This window comes from Procambarus clarkii, chromosome 45 (genome assembly GCF_040958095.1).
Source record: "Procambarus clarkii isolate CNS0578487 chromosome 45, FALCON_Pclarkii_2.0, whole genome shotgun sequence".
In the NCBI taxonomy this organism is placed as follows: domain Eukaryota; kingdom Metazoa; phylum Arthropoda; class Malacostraca; order Decapoda; family Cambaridae; genus Procambarus; species Procambarus clarkii.
Genome location: NC_091194.1, coordinates 7,699,996 through 7,716,921, shown reverse-complemented (window position 1 = coordinate 7,716,921; position 16,926 = coordinate 7,699,996). Strand labels below are relative to the sequence as shown.

General features: G+C 48.4%; 1 protein-coding gene across 10 annotated transcripts in view; it reads left to right on the top strand.

Moving 5' to 3' along the window:
• The window catches only part of Plc21C (Phospholipase C at 21C), a 298,940-nt gene that overhangs the window by 151,735 nt on the left and 130,279 nt on the right, over positions 1–16,926 (top strand). For all 10 annotated transcript variants that reach the window (XM_069301328.1, XM_069301327.1, XM_069301326.1 and 7 more), the window contains one exon: positions 7,544–7,627. In XM_069301328.1, the coding sequence (XP_069157429.1) occupies positions 7,544–7,627 (84 nt within the window). The remainder of the gene's footprint in view (positions 1–7,543; positions 7,628–16,926) is intronic.

Below are 16,926 nucleotides of genomic sequence, written 5' to 3'. Positions count from 1 at the left end.
GGAATGTTGCAAGGGGAGGGGTATAGTGGGGGAGGGTTGGGGTGTTGTGGTGAAGGGAGGGGGGAGAGGTGTTTTGGTGGAGGGGGTGGAATGGTGGTGGTGTTGCAGTGAAGGGGTAAGGGATTGATCCTCTTTGATGGAGTGTTGTGGTGGAGGGAGAAGGAGTGTTGTGGTGGAGGGAGAAGGAGTGTTGTGGTGGAGGGAGAAGGAGTGTTGTGGTGGAGGGAGAAGGAGTGTTGTGGTGGAGGGAGAAGGAGTGTTGTGGTGGAGGGAGGAGGAGTGTTGTGGTGGAGGGAGAAGGAGTGTTGTGGTGGAGGGAGAAGGAGTGTTGTGGTGGAGGGAGGAGGAGTGTTGTAGTGGAGGGAGAAGGAGTGTTGTGGTGGAGGGAGAAGGAGTGTTGTGGTGGAGGGAGAAGGAGTGTTGTGGTGGAGGGAGGAGGAGTGTTGTAGTGGAGAGGAAGGGGGTGTTATAGTGAACAAAGAGGGATGTAGTGTTTATGGTGAGGGTGTGAGGGGTATACTTGGCCAAGATTCCAACCAAATCAACACGCTCAGTTAAGGAAAACGTGGATTATATAATATTATTAATCACCAATAAGAAAACATTAAAGTCTTCTGCCACTGTTGCACTACTAAATAAACATATATAAACACCTCCCACTTGCACACACGCGAGAGATGCTGTTTTAAACACTCCAAAACACTTAGTGGAATAAACATTGTGAACCTCCAAGTTACAGTAAAACAGGTAAAGACCATAGTCTATTTCCCAAAGACATAAAACATAAAATATTTGCAGGCGATGAGTCACAATAACGTGGCTGAAGTATGTTGACCAGACCACACACTAGAAATTGAAGGGACGACGACGTTTCGATCCGTCCTGGACCATTCTCAAGTCGATGAGTTGAGAATGGTCCAGGACGGACCGAAACGTCGTCGTCCCTTCAATTTCTAGTGTGTGGTCTGGTCAACATAAAATATCTCCACATATCCAATTTCAATGTTGAATAACACACATAGAGCTAAATGAGAGGTGTGCAGCCTAACACAGCCCCCCCCCCTCACCCCTCCGGGGCAGATATTGGTGGATTCCCTATACATTATTCATGACTTGAGTGCAATATAAATTCCTGGTGCGCCGATCAGACCACCCAACTTCCCCGTGACTCGCACAAAAACCCGAGAGAGAGAGAGAGAGACTTTTCCAAGGTAGTAATGGTTTGGTTGTTGGGGACCTGGAGGCGACACACACAGCAACCACACAACCTCTCACACCCAGGAAATGGTGAGGACGTGCCCTTGGCGCGGTGGATAATGGTGGCAGTGGTGGGGTAATGGTGGCAGCGGTGGGGTAATGGTGGCAGCGGTGGGGTAATGGTGGCAGCGGTGGGGTAATGGTGGCAGCGGTGGGGTAATGGTGGCAGCGGTGGGGTAATGGTGGCAGCGGTGGGGTAATGGTGGCAGCGGTGGGGTAATGGTGGCAGCGGTGGGGTAATGGTGGCAGCGGTGGGGTAATGGTGGCAGCGGTGGGTAATGGTGGCAGCGGTGGGGTAATGGTGGCAGCGGTGGGTAATGGTGGCAGCGGTGGGGTAATGGTGGCAGCGGTGGGATTCACTTTTGACAGTGATACTTGTTATGGTGGTGACACGTGTTTTCTTATGGTGGTGATACTTATGGTGTCATAACCATTTGTTGAGGTTATAATTATAATGATAACAGTATTGCTGGTTGTGATAACCGGTACACAGTGATTGTGTTATATATTATCAGTCTAAATATGCTTGGTCACCCCTCCCACTGGTAAATGATTTCTTCAGAGATACTGGAATGTACACTATGGCAATGATATTAGTCTTGCATTGATGCACACACACACACACACACAAAAATGAATTTTATTACATCTTTTTATGATCTTAATTTTGTTGTATAAATTTAAGTATGATCCATTATACTTCCTCAGTACAGAAAAAAATCTTATCGATATTTAGTTTTAGTTTTTTTGACGCTGCTGTGTTGTTCTGTTGATGATGCGAAGGGTTCATAAAAGAAGACAGCCATACCTAACATTTCCTAGGCCTACTGCATGTGTAATAGATTAGGCCTCTTTTGCTTATATTATGACTAAGGATTTCTTATCTGGAATAGGTTCTGGGGGTTATGCTCCCCAAGCCCAGCCTGAGGCCAGGCTTGTCTGTGATTGCTTGATCTATAGGCTCTCCGACCGTCGAAGTGGTTGGGCATAGTTACTCGGCTCCTTCCTCCTGTCCTGTCCTCATACTTCTTATAAGTTCTGTGTAGTCGTGCAGCATTTACACAATTCCTTACGAAACCTGTACATCTTTACTTAATCATGGCGCCTTTGTTTACATTAAACAGTTTAATTACGAGTTTGGAAACTTCACAACCCGAGGTTATTCTTATTATAAACAACCACGTTGGGTTTCGTGGCTTATGATCTGTTTAATATATGTAAACATAGCCGCCATGATTGAGGAAAGATGTACAGGTTTCGTAAGGTTCTGATTTTCTTGGTGGTATTTGAAGGAAGTGGTGGATTCCTGTTGTACGTGGGGCCTTCCTTCTGTTGGGAAATCTGTTCATAATGACCCCCTTCTGTTGGGTAACCCTTAACAGTAGGCCCCCCCCTTTCTGTGGGAAAGTCCGTACTGTGAAGACTCCTTTACTGTAGAGAGGGTGACCTCCCATGATGGTGACCTGCCATGATGGTGACCTCCCATGATGGTGACCTGCCATGATGGTGACCTCCCATGATGGTGACCTCCCATGATGGTGACCTCCCATGATGGTGACCTTCCATGATGGTGACCTGCCATGATGGTGACCTGCCATGATGGTGACCTGCCATGATGGTGACCTGCCATGATGGTGACCTGCCATGATGGTGACCTGCCATGATGGTGACCTCCCATGATGGTGACCTGCCATGATGGTGACCTCCCATACTGGGGACATCCTGGTGTATCGGGGTGCATAGTATCTAAGATAACAGGACTTTACAGTCAAGGATCACAGTGTCTTCCTATATATATTGCTTCTGTACCCTCGCTGATATTGCTGTCGTTATATGCATATTATATTTATAACAGGAAGTGTGCCAAATTCTGGAGTATGTGCTAGTATGTGGCATGCTCCGAGGTTGTACCATGGACTATGTGGCATGCTCCGAGGTTGTACCATGGACTATGTGGTATGCTCCGAGGTTGTACCATGGACTATGTGGTATGCTCCGAGGTTGTACCATGGACTATGTGGTATGCTCCGAGGTTGTACCATGGACTATGTGGTATGCTCCGAGGTTGTACCATGGACTATGTGGTATGCTCCGAGGTTGTACCATGGACTATGTGGTATGCTCCGAGGTTGTACCATGGAGTATGTGGTATGCTCCGAGGTTGTACCATGGACTATGTGGTATGCTCCGAGGTTGTACCATGGACTATGTGGTATGCTCCGAGGTTGTACCATGGACTATGTGGTATGCTCCGAGGTTGTACCATGGAGTATGTGGTATGCTCCGAGGTTGTACCATGGAGTATGTGGTATGCTCCGAGGTTGTACCATGGAGTATGCGATATATCCCGAGGTTTTATACCGTGTTTTATGTGCTCAAAGTGCCGGATTTTTTTTGCCTACCTTGAGGTGATTTCGGGGCTTAGCGACCCCGCGGCCCGGTCGTCGACCAGGCCTCCTCGTTGCTGAACTGGTTAACCAGGCTGTTGGACGCGGCTGTTCACAATAACACAATATTTGACGCGGCTGCTGACGTATGAGTCACAGCCTGGTTGATCAGGTATCCTTTGGAGGATATGTGTGATAACGTCAAAATCCCGGTGCTTGACCACCACGTGCTGTAACCACGTGGTGGTTACAGCACGTGGTTACAGCACGTTCACACGTGGTGAAAGCGTGTATCCTGCACACGCTTTCAACCATATAACCATGAGATGATTTCAAATATGGCGCTGTGTGTGTTTTTGTTTTGTTAAGAAGAATACATTGGATAACATAGTTTAATTGATATAGTTTTGTTGTATAGTGTATGTTCAATCATACAGTAACTAGTGGTTGTATGACTGTATATTTACCAACTTAAACACCTAACCCTTACTAGGCATAACTTTACACTAAATTCTAATATATAATATGGTATTTTTTCTTTTATATAAATTAATAACTATTTTTTTAGGCCGGTGTTTGGTTGATTGCATGTTGTTGGGTTCGGGGATCAAGATACCAGCGGCCCTGTTTCTGGCCAGGCCTCCTGGTTGGTGGTTTGGTCAAGCAGGCTGTTGGGTCAAACTCTTCAGAGATATTTTTATTAAAAATCATTTACAATAAATAATTTATATACGTTTAAATTATAATAATATAATAATTAATATGACACAATGATGTTTTATCTAAAGCAAATTTCATTAGATTTTAACCAAGATGCCTTAGATTTTCAGAACTGAAATCTGGAAAATATGTGTGTTTTAATTTTGGTAAACAAATTGTGTGTATGTATCTGTGTTAGTGTGTGTGTGTGTGTGTGTGTGTGTGTGTGTGTGTGTGTGTGTGTGGGGCGTTGGCGCCGACACTGATAACACGCCCATAACTACCACCATCGACCCCACCTACAATCATGGCCTCCAATCACCAGTCCGCCGACCACCGCGCGGGGGAATATTGAACAAGCGGAAATAGGGCTTTCAGCAAGGGAAACTGTCGACCCTGTGGTACACAGTCCTCTGCTGCGGTCTGCTACCTACTGTGGTACACAGTCCTCTGCTGCGGTCTGCTCCACAGTTGTCTGCTGCCTACTGTGGTACACAGACTTGTGCTTTCCCTAGCCTCACCCAACTGTGCAGGGTGACTGGTGAGTGGGTGGGGACTGTCATAGTGCCTAAGTTGCTCAGACTAATGTACTCTGAAGCACTTAAAACAGAGCTCGCAGAAGACGTCAACATAAAACTTTCCTCTATGTTTCCCATCGTCATAGAGGCGATGACCCTTGCTATTAACACACCACATTTGTTCTTAAGCCTTCACACGCGGGTGAACATGAGTATAGTGACTGAATGGACGAGAGAGAGTAAACACAGTTTTAAAGGAGTTTAAGAATGCTGCAGAGCCGAGTTCGAGCCCTGATTACGAAAGGATGATTGGGCACCGATCCTTGAGCGTAAACTGATTGGCGGGTCGTGTTCCAGGGGGAAACTAGTAGGGTAAGGCTTACCATGAGCTATGGGAAGGGAAAGCTCTCAGCCTGCTAACAGGAGTCAGCAGTCGTCTGCTCCTGTACTCTCCTGTGTGTAAAACTAGTAGGGTAAGGCTTACCATGAGCTATGGGAAGGGAAAGCTCTCAGCCTGCTAACAGGAGCCAGCAGTCGTCTGCTCCTGTACCCTCCTGTGTGTAAAACTAGTAGGGTAAGGCTTACCATGAGCTATGGGAAGGGAAAGCTCTCAGCCTGCTAACAGGAGTCAGCAGTCGTCTGCTCCTGTACCCTCCTGTGTGTAAGAATCAGTGTATTCTTTCCAGTTGGACGTATTTGACGCGTCACGAAACATCAACACAGATGTGAGTACGGTGGTTGTAATACATCAACCTGTCCTCACGCTTATACGTTAGTTTATAATGGGAAATATGGTAATAACGTAATAGACTTATTATATAATGTTAGGTAAATGTGTGGTAGTTATTAGTATAATAAGAAAACTGGCAAAATTGATCTGCATTCGTATGCAGCGATAATCCTAGACACAGGTGTCTCCGTTGTTCCGCAGGTGTTTGGGGGCCTGTGGCAGCCTGTGGGAGGCTGTGGCAGCCTGTGGCAGCCTGTGGGAGGCTGTGGATGGCTGTGGCAGCCTGTGGGTGGCTGTGGAAGGCTGTGGCAGCCTGTGGGTGGCTGTGGATGGCTGTGCAACCCGTTCTCGCAAATTCGTAAAGTCAATATTGACTTATCAACTACGTGCATAGGTGATATACTAAACATAATAAATACCCCTAAAAAGATTCATAGAAAACACCGACCTTACCTAACCTTGTTAGTATCTTAAGATAAGCATCTTATTGCTTCGTAATTACAATTATTACTTAACCTATACCTATTATAGGTTGGGTAATAATTGTAATTACGAAGCAATAAGATGCTTATCTTAAGATACTAACAAGGTTAGGTAAGGTCGGTGTTTTCTATGAATCTTTTTAAGGGTATCTATTATGTTAAGTATGTCACCTATGCACATATTTAATAAGTCAATATTGACTTATTAAATTTGCGAGAACGGGTTGGGCTGTGGCAGCCTGTGGGTGGCTGTGGAAGGCTGTGGCAGCCTGTGGGAGGCTGTGGCAGCCTGTGGCAGCCTGTGGGAGGCTGTGGATGGCTGTGGCAGCCTGTGGGTGGCTGTGGAAGGCTGTGGCAGCCTGTGGGAGGCTGTGGGAGGCTGTGGCAGCCTGTGGCAGCCTGTGGGAGGCTGTGGATGCCTGTAGATGCCTGTGGATGCCTGTGGGTGCCTGTGGGTGTCCTTGGAAATGCCTGGGAACACTGTGGAATGTTTGAGGTATGGATGGTCGTTAGTCTTTCAACAAGGACAGTGTGGGTATGTTTTGTGCGTCCTGGCCATGATGACAAGCGGTGAAGTGGGCAAACAGCTTAGACTGTGGCAGAGACGAGTGGGGAGGGCAGGGCATAGGTAAGGTAAGCTGAGGCTAGGGGAAGGGAAGGTAGGGTAAGACGCACTCATTCTTTACCCTTCCCAGTTTGGTTTGAGTGGCATCTTCCTCAAGGTGTGCTGATCTCTTCCTCCCTTCATCTGCCCTCTCTCCTTCAGTCCCTCTCCCTCAGTCCCCTCCCTCTCATCCTCCCTCCCCCCACGTCGTGAGGGTGTCAGTGTACGAGTGGTCTACATGTGGTCAGCGGTTAAGGTGCAGGAACTTCTAGGTGACCCGTGGAGGCTTCATTTGCTGATGGAGAGAGAGAGAGAGAGAGAGAGAGAGAGAGAGAGAGAGAGAGAGAGAGAGAGAGAGAGAGAGAGAGAGAGAGAGAGAGAAGCCACTGTCTCCCTCCCCCCCCCTCCTCACCACCACCTGTTTCCCCCCCCCTTCTCCACCACCTGTTCCCCCCCTTCTCCACCACCTGTTCCTACCAAATCACCTGCCCCCCCCCAACACAAACAAGTAGAGAATAACTGAAGCCCAAATAACGTAGTACTGTATAGGCTTGTAGGGTGTGTCAGACCACCCTAGTAACGCAGGTCACTACTGCATGAAGAGTGTGTGTGTGTGTGTGTGTGTGTGTGTGTGTGTGTGTGTGTGTGTGTGTGTGAGTGTGTGTGTGTGTGTGTGTGTGTGTGTGTGTGTGTGTGTGAGTGTGTGTGTGTGTGTGTGTGTGTGTGTGTGTGTGTGTGTGTGTGTGTGAGTGTGTGTGTGTGAGTGTGTGTGTGTGTGTGTGTGTGTGTGTGTGTGTGTGTGTGTGTGTGTGTGTGTGTGTGTGTCAGAGCTAACACCCTAGTAACACTATTCTCTCACCCTACAGGACAGCTCATCAGGGATGCCCGTCACGCTTAAGGTGGACCCACAAGGATTCTACCTCTACTGGAAGAACACCAGCAACCCGGACGTAAGTCTCATCTCACACTTGTCAAGACTTCTTAGTCTAGGTAGTAAGTTATCCTCCCCCCCCCCCCGCCCCCTATCCCCAAACCCCAGTTGTGGTGGATGGATATATATGTAGGTCTGCGGGCCGCTCCCAGCAACAGCCTGTTGGACCAAGCTATGATTGCTGAAGCCTGGCCACCAGGCCCGTCTTGGCCACTAGAAGAACTCCAGGTAAATTACAGGTATCCAAACCAGTCTTCCAAAAAGATAACTCCTTTGGTTTCCGCCTTGAGATATCGGATTAGTTAGGCTGTGATGGATGTGTTCGGTCTCTTAAGAGTAGGAAGATCAACAGCCCTACATGGTGTCATATACGGGTGGGTTGTATATACATATACATATACATGTATATACATATACATATATATACATATACATATATATACATATACATATATATATATACATATACATATACATATACATATATATACATATACATATATATATACATATACATATATATATATACATATACATTGCGCTCACTCAAGCAAATAATTACAAACAAAACTACAACCCTAACCTAACCAAACCTAACTCTGGGTTAACAATACACAAAATGAACATAAATACTCATTTATATTTGAGGAAAATTGTTTTTTGGGGAGTTGTTCATTATGTAAACATTGACAAATGTTTCTTCCGGAAAGTTGATCGTAGCGGTGATGAGTATGGGTGACTGTGATGAGTATGGGTGACTGTGATGAGTATGAGTGGCAGTGATGAGTATGGGTGACTGTGATGAGTATGGGTGACTGTGATGAGTATGGGTGACTGTGATGAGTATGGGTGACTGTGATGAGTATGGGTGACTGTGATGAGTATGGGTGGCGGTGATGAGTATGGGTGACTGTGATGAGTATGGGTGACTGTGATGAGTATGGGTGACTGTGATGAGTATGGGTGACTGTGATGAGTATGGGTGGCGGTGATGAGTATGGGTGACTGTGATGAGTATGGGTGGCAGTGATGAGTATGGGTGGCAGTGATGAGTATGAGTGGCAGTGATGAGTATGGGTGACTGTGATGAGTATGGGTGACTGTGATGAGTATGGGTGACTGTGATGAGTATGGGTGACTGTGATGAGTATGGGTGACAGTGATGAGTATGGGTGGCAGTGATGAGTATGAGTGGCAGTGAGTACGGTACTCATCAAGGAAGTCTGAATTAGCACAACTCTGGAAGCCATCAACAGGTAATCTCGCTCCGAAAATATTGTGTTCTCAGTCGATTAAGGCAGCGTCTGGGATCCTCTCTTGGACGTAAGTTCGAACCCTCGTTACGGCCCTTGTGAATTTGTTCATTTGATGCATCACGCTATTGTGATTTGTGTAGTGTAATTGTGTTCTCCCCCCTACAACCCCACTACAACCCCACCACAACCCCCCTACAACCCCCCTACAACCCCACTACAACCCCCCTACAACCCCACTACAACCCCCCTACAACCCCACTACAACCCCACTACAACCACACTACAACCCCCCTACAACCCCACTACAACCCCCCTACAACCCCACTACAACCCCACTACAACCCCCCTACAACCCCACTACAACCCCATTACAACCACACTACAACCCCCCTACAACCCCACTACAACCCCCCTACAACCCCACTACAACCCCACTACAACCCCACTACAACCCCCCTACAACCCCACTACAACCCCCCTACAACCCCACTACAACCCCCCTACAACCCCACTACAACCCCACTACAACCCCACTACAACCCCCCTACAACCCCACTACAACCCCCTACAACCCCACTACAACCACACTACAACCACACTACAACCCCCCTACAACCCCACTACAACCCCACAGTCTGCTGACCGCCTTCGCATCCTGACCGACCCAAGAGCCTGAATATGGAGTCTCAAGGAACCTCTGGTGATCTTATGCCTCGCTACAGTGTCTTGAGTTTAGTGGTGCAATCATTGGAGTGAACAATGGAACAAGTGGTCGTTAGGCCAGACAGTGAAGTGGCCTCGTGGCTTCAAGGACACTCTCTCCAGGTCTCTCTCGTCCCAATATTGAACATCTGGGATTAAAAAGTCTTGACAGTGAGAATGGATTTTTGTATCATCTTGTGTACTGTTTTTCTGATTCTCGTCAAACCTTTCATTTCTGAGCCGGGATTCGTCGAGGATTTAGGCAGCCACTTACGCTATCTGTGCATCTTTGTTCAATCATGGCGACTGAGGGAAGGGGAGGGAATTATAAGGGGGAAAGCGCCAAGCCATTACGACTATATAGCACTGGGATGGGGGTCAGGATTTGGGATGGGACGGGGGGAAGGAATGGCGCCCAACCTCTTAGACAGTCGGGGATTGAACGCCGACCTGCACGAAGGGTGATTGAGGGAAGCTTGGAAACCACAACCTGAGGTTATTAGTGTTATAAACAACCTCGTATAGTGCTTTGAAGCTCATAAACTGTTTATTGTATGTAAACAAAAGCTGCCATGATAGAGGAAAGATGTACAGGTTTCGTAAGTGGAGGCGTAAATGCTTAATAAATCTTGTCCCTGATTTACACTGAAACTAGAAAGATGCAAGAAGTGAAATGGGTGTTTATTTCTGCAGGATGATGTGTTGTTGTTTTGTTTATCAGTATGGAGCCGGTCGGCCGAGCGGACAGCACACTGGACTTGTGATCCTGTGGTCCTGGGTTCGATCCCGGGCGCCGGCGAGAAACAATGGGCAGAGTTTCTTTCACCCTATGCCCCTGTTACCTAGCAGTAAAATAAGTACCTGGGTGTTAGTCAGCTGTCACGGGCTGCTTCCTGGGGGTGGAGGCCTGGTCGAGGACCGGGCCGCGGGGACACTTAAAAACCCCGAAATCATCTCAAGATAACCTTAAGATAACCTCAAGATAACCCTATGCCCCTGTTACCTAGCAGTAAAATAGGTACCTGGGTGTTAGTCAGCTGTCACGGGCTGCTTCCTGGGGGTGGAGGCCTGGTCGAGGACCGGGCCGCGGGGACACTAAAGCCCCGAAATCATCTCAAGATAACCTCAAGATAACCTCAAGATAACGGGTATGAGAGGACGTGGTGTGAAGACTACACAACAGTTGCAACATGACCCCCGGCACCGCTCGCGTGACATGGGTAAACACTGGCTAAACTGCTCGTTAATTCCGCTGCCAAAAACTCCCAGTTAATGAACGTAAAGCACTCAACACATGACCCAAAACTGATGACGATCGAACTTTTTCTCGAACAATGTTTCGTTCCCTTCTGTTGTTCGAAGCACACCCACCGTAAAGCCTCACCCACGGGCCGCAAGTGACAACAGAGGCTTAACTATTTACATCATTCTAAAGTAACTATTAACTGATATTTGATAAATAATCGCGCCTTTTGGGGGGGTGGGGGTGGTGGGAGCTTGGACGAGCACCGTCTGAGGCTGTGTTGACCACGCCAGCACGGAGAGACTATATATATATATATATATATATATATATATATATATATATATATATATATATATATATATATATATATATATATATATATATATATATATAACGTATAAAACTGAAAACTCACACCCCGGAAGTGACTCGAACCCATACTGCCAAGAGCAACGCAACTGGTATGTACAGGACGCCTTAATCCGCTTTGACCATCACGACCGAACATAAGGAAGTGATAGCCGAAGCTATTTGAACCACTTCCCCGCCGGCACTCGGATGGTAATCTTGGGCATATAGCATTTTATCATATCACCTCATTCTTTGGAGCACACGAGAGGAACACAAATGTATATACGGTGTATATAATATAAGACGGAGGTCCTGTAGAGGACCTGTCATCTAGGCGACGCTGCAGATGACGGTGTAGGGGGGGGGGGGAGGTCCTTGGGATAGCCGGAGAAGATTATGAGACGGGGAAGGAGGACTACGGGCCTGGAGGAGGAGGAGGAGAGAAGGACGAAGAGAGAAGGAAGGAAGAAGTGAAGGTAAGATGTGATCTGGTCGCTCCATTAGTCTGCGACGCGCGAGATGTCGCCATTGGAAACCGATTGATGGTGTATTACGATACCCGCTCCACGGGTGGCGGGTCCCCAGGCCCTACCCGGGTGTACCCGCTCCACGGGTGGCGGGTCCCCAGGCCCTACCCCGGTGTACCCGCTCCACGGGTGGCGGGTCCCCAGGCCCTACCCGGGTGTACCCGCTCCACGGGTGGCGGGTCCCCAGGCCCTACCCCGGTGTACCCGCTCCACGGGTGGCGGGTCCCCAGGCCCTACCCGGGTGTACCCGCTCCACGGGTGGCGGGTCCCCAGGCCCTACCCGGGTGTACCCGCTCCACGGGTGGCGGGTCCCCCAGGCCCTACCCCGGTGTACCCGCTCCACGGGTGGCGGGTTCCCAGGTCGTACCCGAGTGTACCCGCTCCACGGGTGGCGGGTCCCCCAGGCCCTACCCGGGTGTACCCGCTCCACGGGTGGCGGGTCCCCAGGCCCTACCCGGGTGTACCCGCTCCACGGGTGGCGGGTCCCCCAGGCCCTACCCCGGTGTACCCGCTCCACGGGTGGCGGGTTCCCAGGTCGTACCCGAGTGTACCCGCTCCACGGGTGGCCGGTCCACAGGTCGGACCCGGGTGTACAAAAATACAGTTTTGACAAGCTAGTGGCCACTATATTAGACCTGATTACTCTCTTTGGTCATATTTTCTTGTAAGTAGCAGTTGATGGCTGCCGTTTTCTCTCTACAGCCACGGTACTCTCGTTCTCTTTGTCGTTACCACTCCGTTAAAAACACGACTGTTTAACCTCACTACAAACGTACGAACCGAAGCAACCAACCTCACTGTTCCAGGACGATATGTACACGACGTCAGTGTTACGGTGCTGTAATGCTCGCTAACACGCTGTATTTTTACCGTATTGGTCCGTTACTTTACGACTGCGACGTGTTGAGTGAGAGGACAGGTTGTACGGTAAACTTTCACACCAGTTCCTAAAGCGACACCCACACGTCCTTGGGAAACGTGTGTGTGTGTGTGAGCGCTAGACAGACAGACAGACAGACAGACAGACAGACAGACAGACAGACAGAGAGGCCGGTCAAGTCAACACCAGGGCTCATCATTACTGGGATAATAACCAACGGGCCGCAGCATCCTTGGGGAAATAGGACTCTGGAAACAGGCTACAGGTACCAGCACAGGTGCTGGCGTAATAGTGTAACATGGAGCTCATCACTGGGACATTATTGTGATGAATGGTGTTACTGCTGTCACCAGACCTGCCGCCCCGCCCGCCATGTTGGGTACTGGTATGGTGTGACCTACTGCCTGGTCTCTACGGTCTCTGTCGGTCTCTAAGGTCACGCTCACCTGGTCTCTAAGGTCTCTCCCGGCCTCTAAGGTCACGCTCACCTGGTCTCTAAGGTCACGCTCACCTGGTCTCTTAAGGTCACGCTCACCTGGTCTCTGAAGTCACGCTCACCTGGTCTCTTAAGGTCACGCTCACCTGGTCTCTGAGGTCACGCTCACCTGGTCTCTAAGGTCACGCTCACCTGGTCTCTAAGGTCACGCTCACCTGGTCTCTTAAGGTCACGCTCACCTGGTCTCTGAGGTCACGCTCACCTGGTCTCTAAGGTCACGCTCATCTGGTCTCTGAGGTCACGCTCACCTGGTCTCTGAAGTCACGCTCACCTGGTCTCTAAGGTCACGCTCACCTGGTCTCTAAGGTCACACTCACCTGGTCTCTAAAGTCACGCTCACCTGGTCTCTAAAGTCACGCTCACCTGGTCTCTAAGGTCACGCTCACCTGGTCTCTAAGGTCACACTCACCTGGTCTCTAAAGTCACGCTCACCTGGTCTCTAAGGTCACGCTCACTTGGTCTCTTAAGGTCACGCTCACCTGGTCTCTTAAGGTCACGCTCACAAATCTCCTTTTGAAATCTATGTCCGCCCTGCACCTTGGGGGGGGGGGGCGGGGGATTGTACAGTCTCCTCTACTTTAGATGTATTTCAGGCTGCTGTAGTGATGGGTTCAGAGTCATTGTATTCCGCTGTAGTGATGGGTTCAGAGTCACTGTATTCCGCTGTAGTGATGGGTTCAGAGTCACTATATTCTGCTGTAGTGATGGGTTCAGAGTCATTGTATTCCGCTGTAGTGATGGGTTCAGAGTCACTATATTCTGCTGTAGCCATGGGTTCAGAGTCACTATATTCTGCTGTAGCCATGGGTTCAGAGTCACTATATTCTGCTGTAGTCATGGGTTCAGAGTCACTGTATTCTGCTGTAGTGATGGGTTCAGAGTCACTGTATTCTGCTGTATCCATGGGTTCAGTGTGACTGTATTCTGCTGTAGCGATAGTTGCCGAGTAATTTAGTGAAGAGTGGTTGCCCTAATGGTTGACGGAGTAGTTTGGTGGTTCACTAATGAGTGGTGGAATAGCTCATTGACTTTAAAAATACCGTTGACGCCGGTTATCGATCCCAGGGCGCAACCCCCGCTCCTGCCGTCGACGCCGCGCACGGACGCACGCACACGCACGCACACGCACGCACGCGCACAGACATACACACACACACACACGTTGATTGACGGTTGAGAGGCGGGACCAAAGAGCCAGAGCTCAACTCCCGCAAGCACAATTAGGTGAGTACACACACACACACACACACACACACACACACACACACACACACACACACACACACACACACACACACTCTAAGGTTTCTTAGAGAGGTCTCATCTAAGGTCTCTAAAGGTCTCTAAGGTCTCCACGCCCCAGCATGGAGCCCATACCTTGTCAAGCACAAGACGAAGCTGAAAAAAGTTCAGTTATGCCACTAACCTAGTCCCAGAACTAAAAGGCATGAGTTATGAGGAAGGGCTGCGTGAACTGCATTTCACGTCGATGCAAGACAGAAGAGCTCGGGGAGACATGATCACCACATACAAAATGCTCAGGGGAAATTGTCAGGGTAGTCCAGGACGGACTATATAACACGGGTGGTACACGAACAAGGGGACACAGGTGGAAGTTGAGTACCCAAATGAGCCACAGAGACATTAGAAAGAACTATTTCAGTGTCAGAGTAGTTAGTGAATGGAATGCACTAGGAAGTGAAATATAAGAACATTCATTTTCGCAAGCAGAGTGGTAGACGGTTGGAACAAGTTAGGTGAGAAGGTGGTGGAGGCCAAGACCGTCAGTAGTTTCAAAGCGTTATATGACAAAGAGTACTGGGAAGACGGGACACCACGAGCATAGCCCTCATCGTGTAACTACACTTAGCTAATTACTGTAAGCTACATGAGTGCACACAGGGCCTCGCGGACGAGTGGTCAGCGTCCGCGACTCACAATCCAGAGACCCGGGTTCGATGGGACCGTACGTCAAGAAACTAGAACAAATTCGGACATATGCAACTTTGCTCGTTTCTGAGCTAAAGAAAGAATTATTAAGAGAGACATGATAAAGACATACAAGATTAAGGATGGAAATTAGAGTCACAGTTAAGTCACTGAGATATGTAAAAGAACATTTTCAGTCCAATTATCGTTAGCAAATGTAAACAGCGGTCAAAGATTAAGGGAAGATGGACGGGGATCGTAAGTATTGTTAGTAAGTAAGTAAGTAAGTATGTAAGTTTTTTTTATTATTATTATTACTATTTTCTACCACAGACGTGGCCAGACATTTACAATGCTAACCAGCATATATACATTTTCTTCTGTCTTCCATGGACGGGGTTAAATATCTGGTAAACATATATTTCAGTGATTTATTAAACACTCAACTAAGTGTAAGCTTAAGAATTGACGGGAATAGGGAGGGTTCCATCGGTAAGGAACCGGACCAACCAGGTTGTAGTGGCTATAAGGACCTCCGGGCCTCTCCAAGCAATCGCCTGTTGGACCAAGTTATCCCAAGACAAGCCTAGCCCCGGGCCGAGCTTAGTAGGAAAACTCTCAGAACACACAACAGGTATACTCCAGGTAATTTTCCTCAGTAAATATTTGAACGGCATTGTTTACTAGCAGAAGCCCTTGTTATCATGCCTCAGTTTCAAGACGACAGTGTTCCATGTGGTATGTTGATAACCTGATAATGTTTCATGTGGTATGTTGGCAATCTGTTTAATGTACGCGTCCTGGGATTTTTGTCCCTGCCCGTGCCCAATGTCCTCAGTCCCGTCACACACACGTCACCACTCCCGTCTCTTTCATGACAAAGACAGAGAGAGTTCTCTCCTGGTACACAATATTGATCCGTCTCCCTCAGTACAAGAGAAGTCTAGGAGCCTCTGGCTACTGGGGCCTGCCTGGTGCTATACCCGTATACGGTTACCGGTAACTGGCTGCTGCTATACCCGTATACGGTTACCGGTAACTGGCTGCTGCTATACCGGCCGCCGACTTGCTTGGGAAAGCCTCTGGTTACCAGTGCCTGGCTGGCTTTCACTGTCTTGGGCATCAGTATGGATACTGACTCCTGGATAGAGGGTGCTGTATGACATCATGAATGGCCTCAAACTACCAAATCTTAAAAGGGTGGACCAGGAGCTGAAAATCGACCCCAAAACACATTTAGGTGAGTATACACACCCCCACACACCCCCACACACACACACACACACACACACACACACACACTGGAGGTCGATAAAGCAGACAAAAGCATTTCGATTCGAGAGCAAACACAAATGTAACCTGGAAAAAAGCGAGATATTGTATACAAAAAGTGTCCATTCATCGAGAGAGCAGAGAGTAAGTGGAAAGGAGAAGAGGAGGACAGTGGCGGCAAACTCCATAACAGTTTCAAATGCAAATATGACGATGTCATAGGCAAATTGATCAGTTGCACCAGGTAAATACCCCCCTAGCCAGAGTTCCACAGTTGGAAATGATTTCTTCTGATGCAAATAAGTGCGCGCGCGCGCGCCGCACAGATACACACGCACTCTGCACCACCTACATCAAACATGTTGTAGAGAATGAAGCCCCATTGTGGTGCCTCGTTCAAAGACAAGCAAGAAGTTGAAAAAGACAGGTTTTTAAAGAAATATCAATTGAAAAATTTAGGCCAGTAGTCATTGCATTAGACAAAAGACTGTTGAAAAGGCGGAGTCTTAGAGCTGAAGCCTTATCCTGCAGGCTCAAATACGTGTACATACGCAAGCCATCATTCACAGCCAGTCGCATTGAGTTCCATCATCAAGTTACACAAAACGTGGTAATGAAACGTGGCAGTCCCCCACCGTAGACTGTTTTCGTAATCTCCC